The sequence below is a fragment of the Chaetura pelagica genome, unplaced genomic scaffold (genome assembly GCF_000747805.2).
Source record: "Chaetura pelagica isolate M959 unplaced genomic scaffold, ChaPel_1.0 scaffold412, whole genome shotgun sequence".
Lineage (NCBI taxonomy): Eukaryota > Metazoa > Chordata > Aves > Apodiformes > Apodidae > Chaetura > Chaetura pelagica.
The window spans coordinates 863,940-879,892 of NW_009952690.1; the positions used below are offsets into that span (position 1 = coordinate 863,940).

Below are 15,953 nucleotides of genomic sequence, written 5' to 3' on the forward strand. Positions count from 1 at the left end.
ATTCATATGACAGCACAGAGAGCACTTGAAGGACTCAACAGCCTAATTTTTAACAGAAGCCAAACTGCACCCAACTGAACTCTGGTAACAACCTTCTGGAGCCTGAAGGCATAAGCGGAATTCAGAGCAGGCAGCCACAGGTTCAGCCAGAGCTCCTGCTCACTGTGCTCTGACCAGCCCTCCACCTTGGGACACCCCCAAACGGAAGCCAAGCCAGCCTGGCAAGCAGAACAGCACTTCACCTACTGCCATATTCTTGTCCTGGCTACCACCAGTGACAGGCAAGTCAGTGACGTGACCTGTAACAGCAGTTTTCTTCGGGGATTTCACTTGGAACAATACACTTGAGCTGAAATTTCACATCTTTTTAATTTTCATTCTTGAGTTTTCAAACAAATACAATGAGTTCAGCAGCTCCAGTTAGAAGACATGAACATGTTAAAGAAAAACTCAGAGTCCAATATATTAAGCATACTTATTTACTTAATCTATACAGAATCGAGTAGATAAAGTTTCAGATTCACATTAGTGAAAAATCTCTACAAAATGTTTTTGAAAAGCAAAACAAAGACTGCCTGTTCATTTATCATTTTTCCTCATGAAAGCAGACATGGGTTGTAAAAATAAAGCAGTGTGTTTAGCACAAACTAGATTTCTGCATCACTTTTTTTTCACAGTTATTTCCATCTACAGTCCAAAGAGGTAGATTTTCTGCAACACCTGAGAATTGAACTGTAACGTAACCAGGTGTAATGAAAGGAAGGACAAAACATTAGAGATACAGCCCTAACTTACTTGTGTATGTACACATATTTGGGTCTTGCATCACACACCATTTAACTTTCTGCAGCTTAGTCATGGTGAAACTGTCAATCAGGCCCCCAGAGTTTTCATAATTAGACATACTTATTTCAGGCTACATTAGTTTACAGCCCAGGTTAAACAGTTTATGGTAGTGGGAGAATAGTGGGAGAAAGGCATTAACACAAATTTAGTTAAAAACCCTACTGGAGCCAATTTGGCTGCAGACTGGCAGTGCAAGAGCCTGCTGTATGGCAGATCAGTTAAGAGTGCTGAGCTTATCCCTCATAAGTTGTCTAATTATTATTATTTTTTAACACTCTAAGCAATGCATGAAACTATTGACTCATTTCAGGAAGCCAAGTATAGCTCATCTTTACCAGGTAAGTCAATATGATATGGATATGTTAAGGGTAGGAAAGAAAAAAAAAAAGTATCCCCATCTTAAAAACCTCTCACCTGGGGCCTTCTGCTTCATCTAGATATTGTCAGTAACAAATATATTTGTATTGCCATTCTATACATCAGTCACATCCCTAAAAGCCCTTTAAAAATTTCTCATAGCAGGGTCCAAAAATTCACTCTTGAATTCACTCTTCTCACTCTCCATATAGACCAAGCACTATAGAAAGAATTGTTAAAGATAAAAATGTCCAATAGATTGTAAAAATAGTAAACTGCATGTCCTACCTTGCCAACGGTATTGATGCATTAGATACAAAGTTTTTCACTTTTCCTCAGGAAAATTACTTCAGGCTTAGTGTTAGCTGATAAGCAGTTCTTGCAACAACTATTTTTTAAACTGTTTGATTCTATAAAGCAAGTAATTTGTAAAGCAAGTCTGAAATACTTCTTTCCAATATTTTTTATGCCATATGGTTAAAATGATTAACATTTCAAAGCTCTGAATCTAAGTTGACTGACTGCTCATTGGTACCTTCTTTTCATTCCTGCATTGTGCTTGGACCACAAACACAAAAAACCCCCACAAATCTAGGAGAATGATGGCCAGCTTCTCATGTGCTCCACCATTTAAGAAATGTCAGTTTTGCACAGTTCCTCTCAGTGGTACAAGCTAAAACACATTTATTATGCCTGACATAACCTTACTCTCTTTCAGAGACAGCTACATTATTTCAACATACATTACTACAGGAAAAGGATCAGGAGCTCAGTGCAGCCTGAACATTCAAGTAATTAATTTAGCCACTAAACTGTCAAGGGCAATGCGGGTGGGAAGCTCATTGAGAGATGTGCTTGATTCAGAAGTCCCTCCCAAGTAAGTGCAAAGAACTTTAAGTACCAGAAAAGGCTACACATATTCAGAGTTCTTAAAACAACAGCAACCAAAACTATAAAGTAAATATATGGGAACTAAAGTTAAGGACAGCTTGTCTTGCCAAAAATACTGGTCCTAGTTTCTCTCAGGAAATCTCAAAAGGTGGCTATCAAAATTTCTAAGGAAAGACTCTCTATGGTTTTTCATAGGGGGGTTTGCTTGTGGTACATTAACATCAGAATTTGAAGTACCATCTTTACCAGATAACCTAACTGGGAAGGCACTATGCCAACTGGTACAGCTTTGAGGCTTAGTGTGCAAGAAATTCCACGTTGTACTTCAGGGAAAGTGTGTGAATCTCTATGTTCCATCATAACCCATATACGCTTAACTAACACTTAAATACAATGCATACAAGGCTATCAGAGAAAGCCCATATGCCACAGACTTGCTTCTTCCACACCTATGTCAGTAAATGTCTATTTTCCAGCCCTTCATGTAATCCAGAGATTCACCTTGACAGTAATGGATATCTCTAGTTAGGACAATGATGTGATGGACACACTGCAGCCAAGAGGGAAGAATGTGACCAACACCTATGCAATAGGCTACACAACTGCAAAATTCCACTTGGTAACATTGCTGTGTATTTTCTTACACATTTATATTTCACTTGTTCACAGGTAAGCAAACAGTCCAAACTAACCTTTACAACACAACCCTGAGAAGTCTGCAAAAAGTTGTACACCCTGTTTCACCAGCTGCAAATCAATGTATTTCAAAGCTGTTTTTTCATACCACAAAATACATAAAACCCTTAAATGTATCTTTTACTATATTCTGGACCTTTGCTTTTTCATTCATATACATGAAAACATACTAGAGGGGAAAGCTGACATTTTTTACTGGCCATTAGACATCCTTAGGTAGATAAATTTACTTGAAAAATTGGTAATCTTTAGTATATACTGAGTGGCAAATCAATCAACAAAACCAGAATGCTGTTCTTTAAACCAAAGAAGTGACACGTTGTCACTGTTTTCCCTGGAACGATGTTATATCTGTACACAGTCTTCCACTACAGTGATTTGTGTTGTGGGGAGGAAATGCACATGCATCCTTTTATGGAAAAATATTTTCTTTTAAAAAATGAGGCAGATGTGCAACACAGTTGTGGAAAATTTATAGTTTAAGCTATTTAAAGCTGCTATGCAGCTTCCTGTACCACATAAGTCCAGTAGTTCTAAGAAAATACAGATATGGTAGAAAAAGTAAGAAAATTTTCACCACAAAACCAAATAGTTACCACCAACAGAGAAAGTTATACACAAAATATAGCTCTCAATACAGTGTTTACACTTCATTTTAGTCTACAGATTCAGTGCCAGGAATACAACTTGTTGACACAGTCTTTTCCGAACTATTTGCTGCACGTGATTCCACATCGGGTTGGATTCCTGGTTCTGTGTCAGTGGGAGTTGCCAGCTCCTCATGGGAATTGAGTGTGCAGGACTGCAATACTTGCACAGCTAGATCCACATCTGCTTCTCTGAGAGAAACCTGCTCCTTAAGGACTTCCACCTTCTCATTCAGCTCGTTCCTTTCTGTCTGAAGGGCCCTGCATAGCTTCTCCAAACGCTCCAGTTTTATTTGAAAGCCCTTGTATTCTTTATCTCTTACTGTTTTCTGAAGGACAAAAGAAAATAAAAGCTCTGTGATCCAACTGGTTCTTTTTTCCCAGTGAAAAGAATGGCCACTGTTTAATTTGGAACATTTAACTAATCTGGTAGGTCAAATTCCAGCTGCACATCCTCAGCATACTTGACCATCACAATTCAGAGGGTTTGTCTAAAACAAGTGGCAACAGACACCTTTAAATACACACTGAGAACCATATAACTACACAATGCTAGGTGTGAGTGAGGACTGTATTATCAGTGAGGATCCTGATATGAGTCCCATAAAGCAGTCAATTACAAACTCAATAATGGCAACTACGGGGAGCAGAAGGGCATACAAGTGGGAAATCTACGCTTCAGCAGCAGAATCCAGGTTAGAAGGTACTGTACTCGTGGCTCTCCTTAAGATAGTTAAGCAGTGCTGTAGCAAAACCTCTATGACCTAGCATGGCTTAGCAAGATCATACCTAATATACTTGAAATAGACATTTGATAGAGTAGCTAGAAGCATTATGCCTGTGGCCTGTGTGAAAACTGGTTTAAGTCCTTCCTTGCTGGACTACCATTAAGTGATAGCACCTTAAGACCTCAAAAGCAGCAGCAGCGCAGGAAGTAATCCCTTACACATGGGTTATTTCCTTTGTGTCAGTCTTGTATACTTAAAATAGATTTCTACTGTGGCACTAATTGAACTTTGTTCAGTATGTTCAAATACAGTCAATTCCTTCATCTTGTATGATTTCATACATGTTACTCCACCAATTAAACAGTATGCAAGGAAAGAGGATGCTGATTTTTTTTTTTTCGTGCCACGAGTTTAGATTTATATAGTAGCTTTTTATTTTCTACGTCTGAAGAGACCAGTGCCATTTACACACCAGGAAACATACAGCAGACAATCCAAGAAGAGGCTGCTGTGTATTATTTCTGATCCTCTAAAACTGAAAAACTGTATGAAGCTCTCTAGGCTACAGACTCTCGTTTAGCCACACTGCTGCTTAAAAGGTAATACCTCTTCAGCCATTTGCAGAAGAGCCTTGTTGTTGTTTTCCCATTTGGTTCGCCACACTATGGTCTCCTTTTCCAGTTTCTTAATCTTCTTCGTCATCTACAAAAGATTAAGTAAGACTTAGTTATGTGGCTTGTGTTGCAATGTAAGTGGATTTACATGAACAATTCTCTTTGTAAGCATTACTGTTCAAGTCCAGTTTGAAGAAATTACTTTGCAGAAAAGTCTTTCTGCACAAAATCAGCCCCACAAATAGATTCTACATTCAAAGAAAACAAGATTGATTCTTAACAGAGAGACTGGCAACCTTCAAGTACAACTAATAAAAAGCTCCAGGAAAATAAGTTTTAAAATATAGGCACAGCCAAAAAGACCAAGAAAAACCGTAGGCATTCAATAAAACATCAGAATTGGTATTTAGATATTATGCAAGTATGTAAAAAACAAAAAAAGTTACATTTCTTGCCATAATATGACAAATGCTTATGTCCTATCTTATGATACAAATTCAACATCAAAACATTCCATAGATTTTAAGGAGGCAAACTGTTCTAAAATTATTGCCACTAAGAGCATGCATTTTTATATTACTTTATATGAAACTAAGTAATCCTGCAAATACCTTCTCCATTTCTTGCCTGAAGGTTGTAAAGAGTTCATTACTTTTTGCCATGGTGGTCTGGAATTCTTCAAACTTATCCATGTAAAGAGAAAGCTGTTGGGAAAGAGGGAGGAGCATTAATCTTAACAGCTGTATATAAAAATATTAAGGCATAAGGAAAAATTAAATTCAAAATAGTAAAAGATAAAGTTAATTTTTTTATATACTATCCTACTATTTCCATTTGAGGAGTGTGCAGAACTTGCCTGAAAACGTGCTATTCAAACTACATATCAAAGGACAATTCTGTGTTCATAGAACAATAATTCATGCTAAAGAAAAAATGAGATTATGTTTAATAATGTTGGAAGACACCATAGTTCATCACTATCTCATGTTTCCTTCCCCACTGAAAATAACAAACTCTGTGGACTTTAATGTACAGGGAATTCAGCACATGGTTCGTGAAATTAAACTTAGAACTAAGATCTAACTTTCCACCTTCATCAGCCAAAGCTAACAACCAAGGCTGAGACAAAATAAACATCATTGATTCCAGAAATCAAAATACACATTCACAGCTTATGCAATCTACCCAGTGAGCAAAAATAATGGGAAGCGAATACTGACAAGGAATTAACTCAATAGTGAAAAACATTTTAACAAATGAAAAACATTAACAATTGATGAAAGTTTTCTTGCCATGCACCACAAGGTCAATCATGAAGAAGGAACTGCAAAAACATGTTAACATAGTTTTTCATCACAAAAAATAAACTTACAATATGCTTTGTATTAGAACAACTTATCAGCCATGTGACTGTGTGTTCTGAGAATACATGACCATTAACTAGTAACTTCGTACTCCATCTGAAGAGTAACCAGTTCTCTCAATTCTTACATTGCAGGCTGTAGGACAATACAATTCAGAGCACAAATACACTGTATTTTCCTCTAACAATAGAGGAAATTTCATAACAAGAATTAGCCTACCTTGTCAACAGTAGATAGATCATGACTCTCTAGCATTATTATTGTGACTGATCTTTTGAGCCCATCTTGTTCTACAAATAATCTATTAGTCCCAAGAAACCACAAACTATACCCATTAAAAAGCTAAACAAAAAGACAGTGGAATTTTAAATAAAGGGTAATGAACTTGAAAAAAATAATGAAAGTCTACATGCAGCAAAAAAAAAATTGGGGTAATCTGGATATGAGTCCAAATCACTGAACATGTGATTACACTTAACTACACACATGCACACTTGAAATGTAACTGTTGGAAAGCCTGGAAGCAAATTAAGTACAGTAAGTGTGAATAAGGAAATGAAACAGAGATTGCAAGAAAACTCACTACAAAAACTAACAAAACTGAAGCAATAAGAGGTACAGACCAAAAGGAGAAACTACTGCTTCTCAGATGCTACACTGTTAGCTGAACCTTTGCCTAACATGAGCTCACGTGTGGCCGATGACTACAGGTGATCCAAGACCACAGCACAAAAACTGGAGACCATCTCTCCAGTCTTGGAGAGGATGTTGCTGTAGCATTTACAGCAAGAAAATGATCTGAAGACAGTAATTTTTTTTTTTGTGGACAGAGACACTCAGTTTTAGGTTACTAAACCTGAATAACTACAAGGATAAACATGACATTACTTGCTCCCACTTCTCCACAACAGGATGGGATGGAAACAGAAAGGAGCAAATTCTAAAACCTGCATGGGTAAAAATTCCCATCTAACTCTTTATAGTTACAAGGGCCTCTCTGGTCCTGAACAGCTATAAAAAAAAAAAAGAAAGATTAAAATACCTTTGGAAGAGATAAGTTCCAGAGAAGCCAAGGACTAGTAAAGAAGTAGCCACAACGAACAGATAATCTTAAGCTTTCATATATTCCAGCCTTTGTTAATATTAACACTATTAAGTGATACCAGCTCCAGCAATTCAATGTTTAGCACCTGCCAGTAACAGTACTCTCCAGGTGTACTAAATGGCAAGTATGTCAAGTCTTTACCATTTATACTTCACACATCACTACTGAAGAGTTACCTACTGGAAATTAAATGCAAGACCTAATTAAAAAGATACCAAGTATTTTTCACAAGTAGAATATTGTGTCTGATGAATCATAAAATGTAGGTGTTTTTTTCTTATGTTGCGTTATATTCATTACAATCAGAAATCTCTTTCTCAGGTGTTTTTTTCAAAACAACTGTTACTGAAGAACAGTCTATTTTAAAAACATACCTGCTGCTTCAGCTGAGCTTCCTGTTGCTTCATCTGTTCACATTTGTGTCTGGACTCAGTAGCTTCTTTTAGTAGCTAATACAAAAAATGCAAAAAGGTACATACTGAGGAAAGTGTTCTTAAGAAGGGATTAAAGAACTTAATCTGCGATGAAAAATGAACACAGGCTAACATCCCCTAAGGGCCATTCAACCATAGTTTCTCACAAGTCTTTCATTCCTATACTGTACTTTCACATACAAAATGTAAAGCATGTGCTGGCATGCAAGATTTTTTTTTATTGAGACTTTTTTTAATTGGTAGCATGAGTCACGGCTTCTATTTCCGTAGCAAGTTTTAACTGCTATATTTATACGAGCAGTTTATAAATTACATATAGTTCATTAATAACTGTTTTGTAACTTGTTTTCCGCCTCCATTTATCCAGTCACTAATATTACCTTTACCATCTACTTCCTTTTTGCTTCAACTTGACACTGTTTTATAGATACATTTTTGAAGAGATTTTCATCAGCCTGTGATTCCAAAATTATGTTTTGGTAATACAGAACAATTCAATACTGGATGAAAGCTTTAAGATTATACAGGAAAATAAAACCTTTTGCCTAGAAATTTCAGATACATAAGGAGTATCAAAAAAATGCCAAGTATTACTTTTTAATTGGAAGCTAACTTCTTAGAAGACTGCAAGCAAATTGCTGATTATCAACATACAAATAGAACATCAGACAGTTCTTGGGACATATGCTCAGAAGGGCATATGCTTTTTTCTGCATTCATTGTAGCATAAAACCAGAAGTTACAACTACAAGACAGCAAAAAAGTACCTCTGGTGTTGTCAGCTCAAGGTTTATTTCTCAGTCTAAGAAAAATCTGAATGATATCCAGCATATTCGCTACCAAAATGCAAATAGTAATATTACTTGCCTGTGAATATTGTAGGTGTCATACACAAAAATCTCAGCCTTGATGTTGAAATCTTTTCTAGCTTTCAAAAGATAGTCCCTTCCATTTGCTGTATTTACTTTAAATCATGAAAAATCTGGTTGGGGTGGGTTTTGTTGCTTCCCTTAACAAACATAAAATTCACTTACAAACTCCCTTTCTCGCTGATGTTTTTCCTCTGCTTCTTTAATAAGTTGTGTAGTTTGCTGAAGTTTGGCATCCACAAGTTGCTGCTGCAGTTCTTTATGTTTGAACACTTTATCAATATGCTACAGGAAGAAAGAAAGTCTTATTAGTCAAATAGAAGCAGTGCACCGGTCAACTGGTAAGTGTACATGTATAGAGAGATGCCTATTGTTTAGAAGTTTCATGCCAAAGATGAAGTAGCAAAAAACTGGTTTACATACTTTTCTTCTCCTGTTATCCCCATACATTATAGCTACACATTTTTTGCCTTTCACAGAAGCCAGGTGCATATTTTATTAAATTGGTACAATGCTGTCAGTCACATCACACCAGGCATTTGAAAAATTATGTAGCAAGTAGTCTACACTGTTTATTCTAAAGGTAGTGTATCTATCTCTGATCCCTAACTGTAACAAATTACATCTGAAGTCTCTAATCCATTAAAAAACTCAAAATGAGCAAGGTTTGCAACAGAGGCTTATTTGACTGATGAAATTCTACAAACGCATTTAAATAATGCATTTTTGCATGGAAGTCTCACTTCCATCCATAAGTAGCACAAGGCAGCTCACCACCTTTTCTTTGCCCCAAATTCTCTCATGGTATATAAAAATATTGCATGAGTGCAAGAAGTGGGGAACTAGAGTTTACAGAGAGCTTTCTAACTGATCCAGATTTAAGAAAAAAAAAAACAACAAAACCAGCTGAGAAATTATATTCCAAACCTCCTACACCAACTAAGAACTAATCTTCACTGTAGTACTCCTTGAAGCTTAGTTCTCTTTGATAAGGAGAACTGGCTGTTTTCCACTACCGTAGCTTAGACTGGCTAACTCACATACTGGTGCAAATTAAAGTGGGCTCCAACTAGCCTGAAAATACAGCCACTTCCATGACACCAGTCCAAATACATTCTTAAAGCATGATAGCCAGTTTTAATTCTATGCCAAAAAGAGCTACATACACAAAGGAACATGCCATACCCCTCAACCCTAGAGAATTGAAATAAATAAGATAACTCTTATACCTCCTCCCATTATAATGTAAAAATTTAATTTAGAAAAAATTCAGATATTAATACATATTTATGTTGGAAATCATCTTCGGAAACCACTTAGTCCATGAGGGTCAACTTCCAAGTCTGATGAAATTGCTCACACATTGCCCAGCTGAGTTCTGAGTATCTCTGAAGACAGAGATCCCACCATCTCAGGACAACTTCTAGTTGACCACTTTCACTGTGTAAGATTATTTTATTTTCAATGCATCTTGAATTTAGCTATGCAAAATCAGACAGGAAACGCAGATAGTGGGCCAAACAGCTACTTAATTTTCCACAGTAGCAAAGTAAAAATAATTATTATATATATATGATGGCTGTGAAGTATTCTATTTTTTCCTTCCCTTTAAATAATTATCTGATCCTTACAGTCAAGGAACTAACAAAATCCCATTAGAAGCATAGTATAAGCACCTCTTCTCGGAATGCATACTGCTCAATGAGTTTCTTCAGTTTTTCCCCCAGTTCAATATTTTCCTGACGGAGCTTGGCATTATGTATACCATGCTGTTCCAGTTGAGCCTGAATTTCATTCAGCGTAATCTGGAAGTGCGCAGTTGCCTCCTTCCGTCTTTCTTCTTCTTCACGCGCTTGCTGTATGTTTTCTTCCTTTTGTGAGACAACATGAATGCGTTCAAGCCAAACCATGTACCTTTTTCATATTTTGAGTCAGAAACAATGGTAATAATTCCCTTCTGGACAGTTGCAAGTTTTAGACCGCTAGAGTTGATATAAGCCACAATAATAATACGCTATGCTGACTACCCACATGAAGTGCAGGGAACAAAGAATGAAGACATTCCAAAAGTTTAAGAGAATTTTTTCCTTATCACTACCAGCATCACTCAGAGGCTGGCATTACAAGATGCTACATTAACACCTTTGCAAGAGTAAGAGCTACCCAGATGCTAAGACCAGCACTGGTACTATAATGAAATTTCCTACAGCAATCACAGAGAATAATCTCTTTCCTGTCTTCCATTTCACTCCCATCCATTCTAGTCTGACAGAATTAAGCCTTTTTTGATACCCTGCCATTTCATGCTGCTGCTATTTCACTTGTGCTATTTTTTTCCAGCAGTCATCAGCACTGCTCCCAGAAACAAATACAGCAAGATCGCATATTGCGAGTACTATGATCTATGAACCAGTTTGAGAGGGAAAAAAATCATTGACTTGAACTATCCCCATATGCTTTATCTTAAAATCAGGTACACTTATGCCACACGCCGCTCATCTTCTGCAGGTACAGATAACAGGCAAAGTGATAAGGAGAAAGCATCAGTCCTGATTTTAAGCAGTAATCAATAAGTAAGGTTTTCACCACCCCTGGCAGCACAATTTATATAAATAAACTAACCTTCAAAGTCTTGTTATGACGCTGAAGCTCCCGACAGAGAGATTCCAGTTTGCTACGTGCCAAAATGGCCTTGCTATGCTCACTCTGCAAGTGGACCTTCTCCTTCACAACTTGTGCTTGCTTCTTCTGCAGTATCTTCATCTGCTTTTGAACGTTGCGGCTCTCCTCCAACTAACATGAAGAGTGTATTTATTAAATAAACATAGGTGAAACTATCTTTATGCATCTAGATGAGCAGACTGAACAAACTTTAAACATTTCAGATGAAAGGAAGGAAGTAAAATAATTTCATTAAGACCCCCAAGTTGATCTTACAAGAGAAATTCCCATCATTCTACAGACAGAAGACAAAACCACACGAATTCCAACTTAACAGATATTTGCCTTTGAGGAAAAGGAACCATGGACCTGTTGACCATAGCGTATCAGCTTGCATTCAGCTACAGGGGTAGGACTAGCTCTGAGAAAGGAGGACATGACACATAAAATTAAAAGCCAACTGAGACTGGCTTTTCTGCAAGTCACAACTTTTTCTACTCTTATCTGTAAGTTACACACAGCTGTTTATCCCACTGGTCTTATTTTTACTATCAAAAAGAAAAACTCACTGAACTGTGTACAGCGTTCTTTCTTGTCAGCAGGAGCTTCTACCAAAGGAAGCAGTAACTGATACAAGTTTGTTAAATGTTATGGTATTTCAGAAAGGAACAGATACAACCAGCAGCCCTAACAGATCAAGTAAAACACATTTAAAGCTGCACAGCCCAGGCTTTGATGACTTAAAGAGACCTGTAGTGTCAACCATTTGAAACAGGTTCTTAATTCTATTTTCTTTAGGCTGTTTTGATGGTAGATGACAGCATTAAACTGTGTCCAGTGCTGACTTGAAAATCTATTCTATGAATACCTAGGGAAGGGAAGTTTCTTGCATTATCTATTTGAGAATAAGTTCCATTACACACGATTTTTGGGCTCCCCAAGAAACCATATTATGCAGCCTGTTCTACTGCAAAGAAGGTAACAATGTTAAGTGTAACACTGCTCCTTGTAAGATAGTGCCTCAGCCTTGGTGCACTACAGGAAAAGAAGGCTGGCAATGAGAAACATCACCATGACAAAGAAGAATACAGTGGTGGTTTTCTGAAAGAGCTCAAAATGATGCTGAAGAACAGAAGAAAGAATAAGTAAAGTTATGGACCTCCATGATAACAGTATATTAAATATATATTTAATCTAGTTTAGAGAAAATAAATCTTAGGGAAATGTTTTGATATCCAAACATCAAAAGCCCTTTTCTTGGGTGGCCAGAAAAAAAACATTTCAAATGGCTGAGCTGTTTGCATATCTATGAAATTTCAGGCCATTGTGAGACATTTCACCAAGGATGCAAACCTTCCTACACCACAAACTGATCTCCTGATAGATTCCAAATTAGGAAAAAAAATAATTGTGGAAGATCTTTTGCCAGGAGAGAGGCTTTCCTACCTTATTGTACAGTCCTTTTCATGAGACACCACTGAAAAACCTGACAGTGAGCTTTAAAGATGATGAATCTTTAAAAAAAGAAAAAAAGCATTGTAGGTGCACTGTCATAAACAGTTCAAACCTCTGCTGGCATTAAAGCTGACACCTATGCCAGTGGTTCACCACCACTATAATGAAGAAAAGAAGGCATCTTAAAAGGAACACAACCAGATTCAACCTAAACTTTTTAAAGGGAGCAGAGTACCTATAAGACTCACTCAGCTAAAACAGAGCTACTGTTAGACCCAGATAACCTCCCACCCAACTTCACAGCAGTTCTGAGCATCATGGAGAAAGCAACTGGTTTTCTAGGACTGTAACTATGAATTTTAAATGCTTACTCTAGACTACAGATGCACTCCTGGGAGGGGAAAAAACATAACATGAACACAACTCTCCTGATTGCCAAGCTTCTCGAAGGAAATTACTATTCATTTGGTCTAGCTGTTCCCTAATTGTATTGATACACTTCCTTCAACACGAATCAAAGTGAAGATAGTGCAGATTGCTTGTTTTTTTTTTCTGCAGAAGTGAGGAATTTGTGCCAACCTAGCTCCTCATGCAGACTGTCATCACCACCATTATGATTTGACATGGGAGCTCTCTGCTAAAATAGAAATGGCATCACATGCACAAGCAATTGCTCAGAAGAACTAACTCATTTACTGTGTTTTTCTTTCACAGTATCAAAGTTCATTTTTAGGTGGGCTCCCCATTCTTGACTTGTACTGAGCAAGTGTTATTGTTTCTAACTTAAATGAAAGTGACTTATCAGGGAAGCTGCTGGTTTTGAAGGATACTCATGTGAACAAAAGCATGCATCGAAAGAGCCGAAAAAACAAAGCAAAAACGTAACAGACCTCCAAGGAGGACACAGGATTACCCAAACAGAACTAATATAAGTCTATTCTTAAATCACTAGTATTGCCTCTGTGAGTAAAAAGACTACCTGCTAGCTCAAAGCTCTGGAGGTATTAATCTCAAAGGAAAACAAAAATTTTAGAAGAGTTACACCATGTTGTGCAGCCATTATGCCATTTTCAGAAACATTTTCATATATAATACACTCGTCTCCAGGCACATTCTGAAAAGTGGATTTATGAGCCTTCCCACTCCCTGCCCCTCAATTTTGCCATACATTAATTTAGAGAATAAACTATCATTTCTTCTACTTGGGGTGGTAATGCACTTTATGACCAATCACTGCTAATGCTTGCTTTGCTTGTTACTCAATGCATACTTTTCTATCCGTTCCTTGGCATGATCAGAAATTCAAATAAAAATTAAACCTCAGTCCTTCTAACTTCCCCTATCCCCTCCCCCCCCCAAAAAAAAAATCACTAAAGTATTGCTGTGCTTTTTTTCCAAATCTCATTATCACAGTCTGTTCTTTCCCTTTATTCTAAAGGATGTAAATTACAAAATGCTAGCACAAGGACATTTTCAACAGACAAAACCTAAGAAAATAACTAGTCCCAAAAGAAACTCTTAGCTTCTCTTAATCCTAATGTTATGCTTCTGCACCAAGTTATCATAACCTATTTTTTCTTTGGATTTAGGCAGTCATGTAGAAGTGAGATGACTACATGCAAGTTTGGCTGAAGCAATACTCATAATAAGCCTGAGCATTCTTTTTTTTCCCTACCAACACTATGAAACATTCAATATTGTTAACTGTCTTGTATTAGAAGTTCCTGCATTCCACAGTTAACACATGAATAACTCCTCCTATCTTTACAAATTACTTACCAGATCAGCATACTTCTTGCACAAAGCTGCCAGCTTTTCCTCAGGAGTAGAAAGTGTGTTCAAGGCTTGCATTAATAATAGTACTTCTTTTCCTATGAATTGTAGGAAAGACAACCATATTGAGAAAAAAATAGCAGAAAAGCAGCCTATCTTCAGAAGTAAAATATAGAACCACAAGAAATCAGTGTGATTTAAGTTGTTCTTCGGTTTGATAGCTGGATAATCCAAATGGATGAAATGGGAAGCCATCACAGTAAGAATAAATTTGTTTTGCCTGTGTGCCACTACATAACTGAGATAGCAAAAGTTACTTCAATCTTAAAACCACAAAAATATTTGTTTTATAACAGCACAGATAAAAAGAAAAATCAGAAGAACTGAAATTTAAAAGGTTAAGTTTTGCTCATAAAGTATATTCACATGAGTGTTTTTAATAAGCCTGAACACCGCAATCCCAAATTTAAAAACTAATCCAACAACTGGAAAGTTAAAAGAGCTGATTAGTGATTACCACATTATTATTATTATTATTATTAAAATTCCTGTAAAAATATCATTACCAGAGGAAGGACTCATATATGCATTATGAACTGTCTTTTCTTAAGCAGAAATACACATTTTCTCAGAGTATCTTGTTAAAGATGACAAGTTTGGCTACAAAGGAAACTTGAATCAAAGACTGAGAAAATGCATTGCTCTCTCATGAAAATACTAAAGCCATTTGAAAATCAAAATGCCAAAGTGAGCATACCCAAAGTTTTCTCCTTGTGTTTTTCACTCTCTGGATCTTGTTGGCCATCAGGTGGATCAGTACGAGCTTCTTCTCTCCCAGGAGTCTCCTCACGAGACTCTTGAGAGCAGCACATGGCCCCGGGGTGCTTTCTGTTCCTTGTGATACACTCAGCTTCTTCCAATGTGCCTGCGTTTCCCAGGCTGTAACAGTTGGACTGTGCACACTGCAAAGCTGTATCAGATAATTCATTGCACTTGCTGTTCACCAACTGATCCTGGCTATTAATTTCCATCTCCCGAGATCCAGCTTCTTCCATTGCACCACCAACCACCTTCAGAAGAGAAAGGAAGAAGTGGCAGAAAACAGTCAAGCAACTGGATTTCAAATGACGCCTTCCACCTTTCTTCTGCATGGACAAATGAAATTCCACAGTTATTCAAGTTGATACTCATGGTTGTCAAGACAGGTATATAAATAACTGTACACAGAGTGAGTCTAAAGAGTGATGAAAATAGAACACAACAGCCTCAAAAATTAGTTACTCTACAATGAAGCAACTTTGGTACCCTGTCATTCCAAAAATGTTTATACTCCAGAAGTTATAAGTTCACATGGAAATCTATTCTTGAAGCTCCAAAACTAACTGACCATCATCTTAGCTATCACCTTCCTAGTTCTTAAAAATATCTATCTCACTAATCAACCCTAAGTATATTAAATCTAAAACTCAGGAAGAGTTTAACTAGCATGATGTACTGTTATTTGAAAACTAAG

The 15,953-nt window shown here is 37.0% G+C and overlaps 1 protein-coding gene across 1 annotated transcript; it reads right to left on the reverse strand.

The window, feature by feature from the left end:
• Window positions 1-3,245: 3,245 nt before the first annotated feature.
• TXLNG (taxilin gamma) lies at window positions 3,246-15,495 on the reverse strand. Its single transcript, XM_009993817.1, has 9 exons — window positions 15,198-15,495; window positions 14,447-14,538; window positions 11,174-11,344; window positions 10,228-10,422; window positions 8,717-8,836; window positions 7,623-7,697; window positions 5,391-5,483; window positions 4,772-4,867; window positions 3,246-3,766 (listed from the first exon to the last, which is right to left on the reverse strand). Exons 1-9 carry the CDS (start codon window positions 15,493-15,495, stop codon window positions 3,446-3,448), a joined length of 1,461 nt encoding a protein of 486 aa, XP_009992119.1. The 3' UTR covers window positions 3,246-3,445.
• Window positions 15,496-15,953: the final 458 nt, after the last annotated feature.